This window comes from Silurus meridionalis, chromosome 7, assembly GCF_014805685.1.
Source record: "Silurus meridionalis isolate SWU-2019-XX chromosome 7, ASM1480568v1, whole genome shotgun sequence".
NCBI classification, from domain to species: Eukaryota; Metazoa; Chordata; class Actinopteri; order Siluriformes; family Siluridae; genus Silurus; species Silurus meridionalis.
The window spans coordinates 9,071,009-9,083,245 of record NC_060890.1 but is presented as its reverse complement, the minus strand read 5'-3'; the positions used below and the strand labels follow the sequence as shown (position 1 = coordinate 9,083,245).

Below are 12,237 nucleotides of genomic sequence, written 5' to 3'. Positions count from 1 at the left end.
GTTATGGCCTGAGGGAAAAAACTGCATCCAGTCCTCCTCCTCTTTCTCCTCTCTGAATATTTTCATTTAGTGATGAAAACAAGGCGAGTCTATGTGGCCATGAGACCTTCTCTTCACATCTTCACAAAGACAATTCCCGTTTGTATATCAAACCAAAGATGTGATATTTATAATTAGGAATAATCATATTTATATGGTCGAGGCATTGGTATTGTTCAAGGAAACATAGGACGGGCTAGAACCAAATCTTTTCGAATAATTATGAGGAAACAACAATGAAGGGTATTAACGGAAATGTAAAGGACCCCTTTCCGGAAGTTGTGGGTGGATACAACATGTAGATCGGAGGATGCGCACGCTTTGTGGCATGGTCATACGTCATCATTGCGCGCCTCGAACAAATTGCTACCGCTGGCGCGTAAACACAGATGAGGCATGGATCAGAGTGGTCTCAACCTCGTCAAGGTGGTTATTAATGACCGTTAAAGCGTTTACAAGGCATTAGGAAACAACATTAGTATTTTATCAGCTGTTTGCTATATATAGGTTTGTGTTTCTTGGTGTCTTTGTGTTTCTCGCTACGATTTCCAATTTCCTCTTTACAGATGTACTTGTCCTGCTTCTAATGTTATAATGGCTTATCTATTATTTCATTTATGTATCTTTATTTCTGCAGTGAAATGAAATACTATTGAACGTGATTCAAATTTATCCTTGCTTGGCTTTTATGCTTCCCTTTTTGTACCAGGGTTTTTGATGGGCATATTGTATGTATTAAAAAGTCGCACACAATAGACATTTCTGTACTTAATGTGTCTTCTGTCAAACCCTATAGTAATTGTTCTGCTACAACACTACTTGCAACCATTCTTTCATTCATCTTTTGTAGGCACTTTATTTCTTTTAGACTGGTGATGAATCTGGTGTCCATTCTAGAAACACTTTGTGCAAGGCTGCTGATACACCCTGGATGGGATGCCAATCCAGATGCACAATGTGTACAGTCTTTAACATCTTAGTGCAATTTAGAATAGGTAACCCACCTTATGTCATGCTTTTAGAGTGTGAAAGATTAACCACAAGAACACTTGACAATAGCACATAAAGCTGTGAGGTGGCATGGTTTAATACGAGGAATGGCATGATGGTAAACTAGCCAGCATGCAATTCCTCATATTAAACCATCTCATGTTATATTCATTCTGGAAAGCAGAACTGAATTTCGGGAATAGACATGTACATTGTTGTTATTTGTAAGTTATGTGTTCTATGTTCAGATATTAGTATTTATTTCCTTCTGACTCAGAATTGATTGCCCTTCACTTTACGCAGATACTGTGTGTACAGTTTCAAATAACAAGGATCAGGTGTACGGTACTTTGCTGAATTGGAGCTGACGCTCACTTTTTTTTAAAGATGACGAAGCCTTTTAGCTCATTTGCATTGAATGCAACCCCTTTGACTCCTTCTGTGGATGATGCATATGTCATAAATGATAAATGATCAGGGTACAACAGTTAAGCTGTAAATAAATGACAGATAACATCATTATTTTTTGTTGCGTACAGAAGTCAAATGTCATGTGACATTGCTGTTCCACCACTTGTTTAAATTGTCTTTCTATATAGGTTCATGGAGGCGGTGGTTATGACTCAGATTTTAGTGATGATGAGGGTGGAGGAGGGTCATCCCAGCATGGAGGGAAGAGGTGAGGTGTTTTTGTTCTATTTACATGTTGGACAATGATATTTTTGAACACATTTATATTATTTTGCATATATTTATCTATACATGTTTGACATGTGTAATAACAGAAATATACTAAACTAATAGTTATTTTTACATCTGAAACTATCTATCTATCTATCTATCTATCTATCTATCTATCTATCTATCTATCTATCTATCTATATATCTATTTATTTTGAAATACCTACAGCTTCAAATCATTTTCAAAGATAGAAAAAATTGGTCATAGTGATATCAAAACTATTTATTCTTGAATCAACCAATAAATATGTCTGTAAGGGTTAATATGATGATCACTGATTGATGTAGAGACAGAATTGTAATCAGGATTAATTTCATCTTCTTTTTAGAGCCCGTGAAGATGAGCTGCTTCAGAAGCCATTCCAGAAAGGGAAACAGTGTAAGGTTGCTCACAGACATGTGGCCACGGATGAATGCGACAGGTACAGGAGACATAACGCAAAGTGTAAAGTTTTGGTTTGTGGCTATGCACTAATGCTGTTTTCTGTTGTGCTACAGAGAGGAGGCCAGAAATCGTCGCCACCACCTCATATCAATGAATGCTGTATCCTTTCAGGGAACTTCTTGTTCTTCTTCTTTCAGCTTCTCCCATTAATGGTCTCCACACCAGATCAACCTTCTTCATACCCCCCTGTCCTGTACATCTGCCTCTTTCACCTCAACCACCTGCATGTCTTCCTTCACCACATCCATAAACCTTTTCCTTGGTCTTCCTCTTTTCCTCCCACCTGGTGGCTCCATCCTCAGCATTCTCCTACCGATATACACCATGTCCCTCCTCTGCACATGTCCAAACCATCTCAATCTCGCCTCCCTCACTTTGTCTTCAAAACGTCCTACTTGCGCTGTCCCTCTAATAAACTCCTTTCTAATACTGTCCATCGTCGTCACTCCCGACGAAAACCTTAACATCTTCAGCTTTGCTACCTCCAGCTCCACCTCCTGTCTTTTACTCAATGCCACTGTCTCTAAACCATACAATATCGCAGGTCTCACCACAGTCCTATAAACTTTCCCTTTTACTCTTGCAGATACTCTTCTATCACAAATCACTCCTGCCACTCTTCTCCACCCACTCCACCCTGCCTGCCTCTTTTCTTCACTTCTCTAACACACTATTCATTGCTTTGCACTGTTGACCCCAGGTACCTGAACTCCTCCACCTTCTCCACCTCTTCTCCATGCAACCGCCCCACTCCACTGCCCTCCCTCTCATTCACACACATGTACTCTGTCTTACTCCTACTGACTTTCATTCCCCTTCTCTCCAGCGCATACCTCCACCTCTCCAGGCTCTTCTCAACCTGCTCCCTACTCTCACCACAAATAACAATATCATCTGCAAACATCATAGTCTATGGAGACTCCTGTCTGACCTCGTCCGTCAACCTGTCCATCACCACTGCAAGGAAAGGGCTCAGAGCCGATCCTTGATGCAATCCAACCTCCACCTTAAACCGGTCTGTCTTTCCTACTGCACACTTCACTTCTGTCACACTGTCCTCATACATGTCCTGCACCACCCTCACATACTTCTCTGACACACCTGACTTACTCATATAATACCACAACTCCTCTCTCGGCACCCTGTTGTACGCTTTTTCTAAATCCACAAACACACAATGTAACTCCTTCTGACCTTCTCTATACTGCTCCATCAACATTCTCAAAACAAAGAATGTGTCTGCGGTGCGCTTCCTCGGCATGAAACCATACTGCTGCTCACAGATGGTCACCTCTTCTCTCAGCCTGGCTTCCACTACTCTTTCCCATAACTTCATGGTGTGACTGATCAACTTAATTCCCCTGTAGTTACTGCAGGTCTGCACATCTTCCTTATTCTTAAAGATCGGTACCAGCACACACCTTCTCCATTCCTCAGGCATCTTCTCACCTTCCAAAATCCTGTTAAACAATCTTGTTAAAAACTCCACTGCCATCTCTCCTAAACATCTCCATGCTTCTACCGGTATGTCATTGGGTCCTACCGACTTTCCACTCTTCATCCTCTTAATTGCTAATCTCACTTCCTCCTTACTAATCCTATCTACATCCTGCTTCACCATCTTCACACCATCCAACCTTCTCTCTCTTTCATTTTCCTCGTTCATCAGCTGCTCTAAATACTCCCCACATCTTTTAAACACACTCTCCTCACTAGTCAACACATTTCCATCTCCATCCTTTATTGCTCTAACTTGCAGCACATCATTCCCAGCTCGGTCCCTCTGCCTGGCCAATCAGTTTAAATCCTTTTCTCCTTCCTTACTGTCCAACCTCTTATACAGCTCCTCATATGCCTTATCCTTGGCTTTCGCCACATCCCTCTTCACCTGCTGCCGCATCTCCTTGTACTCCTGCCTAGTTTTTTCATCACTCTGTCGACCCCAATTCTTTTTTGCCAACCTCTTTCGCCTTGTGCTTTTCTGCACTTCCTAATTCCACCACCACGTCTCTTAGTCTTCTTTTCTATTTTCAGATGTCACACCAAGTACTTTTCTAGCTGCCTCCCTTATCACTTCTGCAGTAGTTGCCCAATCATCCAGCACCTCTTCACCACCACCGAGCCCCTGTCTGACCTCTTCCCTGAACCTCACACTACAGTCTTCCTCCTTCAGTTTCCACCATCTTATTCTTTTTTCAGTCCTCACTCTCCTCTTCTTCTTCACCTCTAAAACCATCCTACAGACCACCATCCGATGCTGTCTAGCAACACTGCCCCCTGCCAACACCTTACAGTCTCCAATCTCCTTTAGGTTGCATCTCCTGCATAGAACAAAGTCCACCTGTGTGCACCTTCCTCCACTCTTATACGTCACCCTATGATCGTCCTTGAGCAATTCTTAACCAGATATGTTGTGGGTGATGCTTATTATCTTGTTTATAATTCTAAACAATTAGTGTTTATTATTTCAGTAAGCAACCTTGGGTTTACACAAAAAAAGTTCCTTTATGTTATCTGAACTGATGATTATCACTTAATATATATGATCATGCAGTTTGATTTTCTCTTTTAAATAATCATTGATTGGTCTTACAGAACAAATTGGTGCAGATCACAGATCAGTGTTTAGAGTCTACAGTGATATAACCTGATATTACAATGTTCCTACACAAGCTGTTGATCCTTGATTTTGTCTTAAAGTTTGACCGGCATAACAAGTTTGTCAGCGATTACATACTTTACTATGGAGGGAAGCTGGAGGACTTCAGAAGATCCACGTGAGTCTGGGACAATCCTCTCGCATTAGTATGCCTGTGTCAGTGTTTATAATACAACTGTTTTGTTTTGTTTATTTGTCCTACACTGTCTTGTGTTGTCTACTCTCTTGTCTGTCTTGACTGTTTGCACCAGATTGCACACGATGCACTTTATGTGGCGAGGACACTTACTAGTCCTCAGCTCTGTGTTTTCTGTTATGTAGCTTTATGTTGTCCATGTAGAACCAGGGTTCAGGAGGAACGTTGTTTCATTTCACTGTGTACTGCGTCAGCTATATATGGTTGAAATGACAATAAAAGCTTCTTGACTTCAACTGCACTAATTCAGTATTGGGTTTAAGGAAGAAAATCTGGGTTTGGTTATTTTAAAACACCAAAAGTAAATTAATTTGCTCTTTACCCTGTGCTTGATCCCATTGTTAGGAGTTACCTCTGAGCAATAGGAACTATTTCACTATAAGGCTATGTGATATGACAATATAATCTTAAACTTGGATAGATTTTAGAATGTATTAAAATAGAATAGAATATATTCCTGTAAAATTACAAACTCATTGGAAGTTGTTAATTTAATTAATCAGAAACATTTTAAAATATTTGACAGATTTTTACTTATACATTTTAGTGTTAAATCAATTCTTTTGTCGACACCAAATTAAAATATTTTTGTCTCATCTCCACCTCCTGTTTAAATGTAATTGTGTGCAGTGTTTATAACATATTGAATGCAACTCAATTGTTTTGTTGCAAGTTTATCTAGTCTTGCATGAATGTGCTCTGTGTACAGAGCAAAAGACAAGAGAGATCTGGACGTGGTGAGAGAAAATCACCGCTTTCTTTGGAGAGATGAGGATGAGGACGATATGACATGGTACAGTTTCAAATACCCAGCTTATTTGTAGATAAATTGTAGATAAATTGGTTCCTTGGTCACATACATTAATACAATTGGTTATTTCCCCACTGTGGGACTAATAAAGGGTGATCTTATATCTTTATTTCAGGGAGAAGGAGCTTGCAAAGAAGTACTATGACAAGCTATTCAAGGAGTACTGTATTGCTGACCTCAGCAAATACAAAGAAAACAAAGTAGGTCCCTTTATGACAGTAATGCACTGTCTGACTCACCATTTCAGGATGTGTTGTTATTAACGTTCATCTTTTCACCTTGTAGTTTGGCTTCAGATGGCGCATTGAAAATGAAGTGATATCTGGAAAAGGTCGGTGTATTTTATATTCCTATTTACACTGTCTGGCCACAATCTTGTCCCTGATGTTCTTTGACAGCTCTTTGGTCTTTTCCATGGTGGTGAATAGGTTGAATCTGTGAAGGGTGTCTTTAATACACATAATGAGTTGAGATTTGCAGTTCTTTCTTGAAGGGACACGACTAATTTGGGTGTGTGGGAGTCAGAATTCTTGCTAGTTGGTAGGAGATCGACTAATCACTCGATCAAATACAAATTAATTTATATATAATATATATAAAATTTTCCTTGTAAGGGGTAAACTCACAAAATCAGCAGGGGATCAAACAATTATTTCCCCAAAATGTTAAATCCTGCCTTCAAAGCTGGCTAGGACAAGCTATCAAGTGTAGTTCTGCAATTGTTTTATGTTTCAGTTTAAGATCTGTGTGCCATTATTGTTTTACATTTTATATAACCAAACAGAAACGTGTTTTAAATAAAATTGGCATAGGCCTAATTAATATTACCACTAGATGGCGATAGAGCGTCGGACTCCATGCTGTCTCCAAGCAGAAGTAATTAAGTTCAGGGCTGCTTAAGTAATATATATATATATTTTTATTTTCCTGCCGAGTTACCATTCTAATATCCTAATTTACCTAACCTGTCCAATCCTATTCACACACAAATTTTTTAATTACTGAAATTATATGTTGTAATGATTTAGGCACAGATAAATGAATTAAATTATAACCTCCTGGCCACACAAACAAAGCATAAAGCATGGAGCATGGAGCAAGGCATAGTGTAATATACACTGACTACATTTGGATTAAAACACTTATTGGGATTAACCATATCTTATAAATCTGTTTACATGCATCATGTCGCTAGGTAAACAAAATGATTAAGTGACTACCTGCTTAAGTTCAAGTGAGCTTTATTGTCATTCTGCCATATGTAGAGACATACAAAGTAAAAGCCTCACAGGACCATGGTGCTACATCTGTTAAGATATATGAGCAAACACAGGAATGTAAATACATGAAAACATAAAGAGGTATATTAACATATAACCTATATAAAGCTATATATTTCTATATAAACACACTATAAAGACCTACATATACATATACAACCTACACATAACTAACTGATTAAAGGAAGTTATCTCACTGTACATGTACCTTATATAAATACTTTACATAAAATAGAAACATTCAGGACGGAACAGTGCAAACAGGGACAGTGCAGGATAAAAGAAAAATAAAGGTGTCCAGTGCACATGGGGGGAGATGAGAGTATTACCGAGATATATGGTTTGTAAAGCCCACTCATCCACCTCTGCATATTCTACTTTCTCACATAGTGTTGCTTTTAGAGGCTACTAGTTTGAATTCCGTCTGCATTTTTTTTTGAGAAAAGAATAAAAAAGTGTCCCATGACTTCAGCTATTTCTTTATTTACTGCTTAATTGGTGGGCTGCATGAATTCTGGATCTCTGGTAAAATGCCATCTTTTGACTTTCATGTTAGCTTTCAGCCGTCTAGTATAAACAACAGAAATAGTAGGTGGTGCCTGTTTTTTTTGTGTTCCATTTATTTAGGCCCTATGTTCAAGACCATCTGTTGTTAAACTGGGAAAAGCTAGAGGATTGATGTGGCATAAATCCCTCCCCCACCCAAAACACACACATGCACACACCATAAAACAAATCATAATGCTTACAAGCACAAACAGAAACTATGGAATAAAACCAGCTGTAAGTAGTTTAGGTGAGATTGATGGTTTGTTCATTTGTGGACCATTGAAGCAGAATACAAAGGAGGCTTATCATAATGTGTTTTTACTTTTCCCTCAAGATGCTTTTTTGTCAAAGCTTTAACAGCTTGATCGCAGCTCACGTGAGCTTAAAAAAAGGGGAACCATGTCACAAACACGTCACTGCAGAGATGAGATAATCCGTGCAGCACGAGGATTTGCAGTTAGCTAAGTTACTCTCACTACCTGAAAATCATTGATTAGTTACCAAAGGTCAGCAAGTGAAAGTCAATATGAATACCTGGCCCATATAAATGGAGCCTCTCTGTTTTCCACATGGCCAGTTAGAGTGAGATAGAAGGTTAGGAAAATGTTGACAATATGCAGGCTAAGATAAACACCTCCCTTGGATCACTTTTAACGATGTCAGTCTGTAATCATCCACTCTCCAAGCTTACATAATTCATATCTATACCAGACCCCTGGGCTGTCTTCTTTAATGTTAGCTTGCCTTAACATGACAACGGTTTCTCACAGGTATCATAAACAAGACTCTTCAGAGCCATACTCCTAATGTGTGCAAAACATGCAAGAGTTACTACAATACATCAGCTAGGACTTTGCCTACAGTGATCATTTAGCCATGTAAACAGTAAATGAAAGTCAAGTGACCTTTAAAGCTGATCAAGACGTTTGGGAAAGCCCAGCAGTGGTGTTCTCCCTTATGACGCACTTTGCCCAGAAGCAATCCAGAGGATCCCCTGTTAAGCCTCGTGCAGCTAAAGCCAGCCTGCTGCTGCACTTGGCGTAAAAAAAGCTCCAGGGGTATTCAACTAAAATTTGGAAAGGGCCATTTATATAAAAATGTATTTCTGCTAAATATATAAGTATATACCAAATATTATTTTATTGCCACTATTGCAAAAAATGTTTAGTTTTTGTTTATTATTTTGTTTCTCTTCCTTTATATTGTAAATTATTTTATTCCTATAATCAATTTTTATTCTGCAACTTTGGAATTTTATCCCCCTTTATTATATATATATATATATATATATATATATATATATATATATATATATATATATATATATATATATATATAAAATTTTGTAATGGAGCATTCATATCATACTGTGTATGCTTTTGTATGTGGCAAATCAAATTGGAATTTTCTTCTACCAGCGATCATGACCAAATGGTGACAAGGTTATGTTTGAATCTAATTGTAATTTGTAATTCACATTGGTGTTCATTATTATCATTTTTGACTTGTGCAGATTCTGAATTGGAAGTGTTTTATATGATCCTTCCTCAGAAATTTCCCCAATATCAAAACAGCATGAATTTAAAATTAAATGTATTTTAATTAAATGTATAATGTATGTAAATTAACTTTGACCATCTTTTTAATCCAGCCATCTGGGTTTCCCAATTATTTGTTTGATTATTCATGTATTTATTGTATATTTATTTTAACTGTATCTAATATAATTTAAACCCTATTGCCATTTTGCTGTCCAGGCTTTAAAACACCAAATGAGTAAAGTTATGGTTGGTTGATTGGTTGATTAATTGACAAGACAGACCTTTATTGTCATTGCACAGATCCACAGCAACTAAATGCAGATAAATATGTAAAAATATAATTTTTATGTTGTTGCTGTGCACATGCATTTTTTTTCACAGTGTATATCCTTATGCATTGCAGGCCAGTTTCTTTGTGGGAATAAGCGCTGTGAGAAGAAGGAGGGCTTGAAGAGCTGGGAAGTGAATTTTGCTTATGTGGAACAGGGCGAGAAGAGGAATGCTCTGGTGAAACTGCGTAAGGCGGCAACCCCCACTGTTTTTAATTTTCCTCTGTGCCATTCTGCTCAGCAGGTCCCACAGTAAACCTAAGCTTATTACATTAGACGTATAAAAAAGAACCCATGTCTGATAAATTACTTTCATACAGACCAACTTCTTTTTTTTCTTGCAGTGCATTCGGAATTACATTTTAAATCAAGTTATATTAGACTCCAAGCAGAACCTTATTTGTTCAGTTTTATCCACATAGGGTTGCCATGGTTGCAGGTTTAATTGCAATCAGTCAGCTGCTTGCTGTAGCCTGATTAGACATTTTACCAATTAAAAAACAAAGAACAATACAAAGAATACTTAAGAATATTAATAAAGAGCACTGTGTTTGGATGTAAGTGATGTTTAATGTATTTGTTTTATTCATATTTTGGCTCATTTGTCACTGTGATTCTTCATCTATAGGTCTCTGTCCAGAATGTTCCTTCAAACTTAACTACCATCACAAGTAAGATCTTGATTATGTAAAAAGTCTAAACCTTTTTTTACTATGTGACCTTTATGTTGTGAATATAAATGCTGACATGGCAAATATTGAGTGTCAGATTTATCACAATGTAAATGTTTCTGTTTGGTTGCAAAGTAATGTTCTTAAAAAAATGTTTGATCTGTTTTAGGAGGAAAGAGGTCAAGGTTAAAAAGAAACTCAGACCAAATGCGAATGGAGATGAGACGCAAGCCAAAAAGTTCAAACGGAAAACCAAACAGAAACGCAAAGAGAAACCCAAACACAAAAAAAGACGAAAAGGCAACACGTTTTTATTTAACAGAGTTGTACATGTCACTGAACTTTGAGTCATTGATTGTTCTTGTTCTCAGTAATGGAATGGCATGAGGGTTTGGTACCTGATTTCCAAGGCACACAGTATGAAATGCCGTAAGGGAAGAACCCACAGAGGATTGCAATATAGTTCAGAGCATTCCTTTAAATAAATATTTGAAAAACACTAGCAAGAAAACATTCCTTTACCTGTCTGTACTTCACGTTCAACATGTTTGCTTAGAGATACAACTTTCTGGAGCATATTGCTGAACTGCTATTGCATAATGTTATTGCATTCCAGTAATTCAGCAGTATATTATTTCCTAGAATAAAATTTAGTTCCTCAAATAATAATGTATGATTCACCAACTAAACTAATTGATCAATTAAACTGATGATCAATCATTCATGTATTGCTTTTGTCAGACGTCTATTATGTAACACACTTGTTTGGTTTTTCGTCTCTCCACAGAATATTCTTCTTCAAGTTCTGAGGACTCCAGTGAGTCTGAGAAAGGTTTGTGGTCTTTCTGTTTTACTTGCTACTAAATGCAAATGTTGCAGTATGTCTTTAGCTAATTCATGCACCTAGTAAACACATACGGCATTCACCGTCTACCGTTTTACAATGGGTTCGGTTTGAATCTGTCCATTGTCTTATTGTCAGACTTGGAAAGTGAAGGGGAGGCTGATGGCCCATCAGAGTCAGAGTACTGGAAAGGTCCAGCCCCTGCTCTGGAGGAGAAATCAAGGTGTGCTTACAAGTTCCATTAAAGCTTCCATTTACAAAAAATCTTTCAGAAAACCTTTCATTCTGCAACTTAATGTGTGCATGTAAAAAGCCTGATTGTTTGCCTGTAAATAGTGAACAGGGTCACAGTGTTTTTTTTTTTTTTCATTTCCAGGGAAGAGGAGTTTGATGAATACTTTGAGGGCATGTTTCTCTGATCAGGGGATTCGACCGGCAATCCAATGTTTGTTCCCACAATGTTTATGAGAATAAAATGCTGACTGCTTGGTTTGACAGCCTATGGTCTTATGTAGTTTAAACAATTTAAGATTACAGTGTTCAAAGAATGTCAATTTATACATAATGATGTAATACCTCCACATTCACCGATTTTGTGTGCTGTAAATATACTACTAATGTCATGTTAAATGTTCTCTGTTTTGTATACTTTTTTTATAATTAATGTTTATTTTTATAAGTAGTAACAGGCTGGAAACATTGTAAAGAGCCACAGTGTCAGATATTTCTCTCATTGAACAGTAAAGAACATCGTTTTTGGTTACACACATTTAAGGTGCTTATTTTATCATTTAAATGTCCAGACAACAAACAGACTACATTGAAATCATTTGCATGGTAATGATTTGTGATTGGAACGGCAAATCTGACCTTTAGAGTAAGAAAGTTTCGGGGTTTGACTAAAACACGCTGCTACAACTCTCGGCCACCAGCCACATGAGCCTCTTTACTGTGAGATGATCCAGCTTTACTAGATAATCCCTGTGAATATAGAGATCTCTTGGTACCTCCCAGGTCTCTGTGTCCTCTAAAGAACCTGACAGAATTAGCTAAGTATACAGTATTTATGAAACGATAAGAAGAATAAGTGGCATAAGTGTCAGAGCGGATTTTATCAGACATCTTTCAATCAGATTTTATAT

At 37.7% G+C, this 12,237-nt stretch overlaps 1 protein-coding gene across 1 annotated transcript; it reads left to right on the top strand.

Moving 5' to 3' along the window:
* The first annotated feature begins 354 nt into the window (after positions 1 to 354).
* On the top strand, positions 355 to 11,725 carry fra10ac1 (FRA10A associated CGG repeat 1). The gene is made up of 14 exons (XM_046854261.1): positions 355 to 465; positions 1,629 to 1,708; positions 2,100 to 2,192; positions 2,269 to 2,314; positions 4,916 to 4,992; positions 5,780 to 5,863; positions 5,997 to 6,081; positions 6,167 to 6,212; positions 9,655 to 9,768; positions 10,209 to 10,251; positions 10,421 to 10,551; positions 11,039 to 11,083; positions 11,234 to 11,318; positions 11,472 to 11,725. Exons 1-14 carry the CDS (start codon positions 436 to 438, stop codon positions 11,512 to 11,514), a joined length of 1,002 nt encoding a protein of 333 aa, XP_046710217.1. The 5' UTR covers positions 355 to 435; the 3' UTR covers positions 11,515 to 11,725.
* The last annotated feature ends 512 nt before the right edge of the window (positions 11,726 to 12,237 follow it).

Excerpts from the sequence above, each read along its gene's own strand:
- fra10ac1 (XM_046854261.1), top strand. The coding sequence starts at position 436 with ATGGATCAGAGTGGTCTCAACCTCGTCAAG. Across the intron at positions 4,993-5,779 it reads GAGGACTTCAGAAGATCCAC|AGCAAAAGACAAGAGAGATC; the intron begins GTGAGTCTGGGA and ends CTCTGTGTACAG. Across the intron at positions 9,769-10,208 it reads GAATGCTCTGGTGAAACTGC|GTCTCTGTCCAGAATGTTCC; the intron begins GTAAGGCGGCAA and ends CTTCATCTATAG.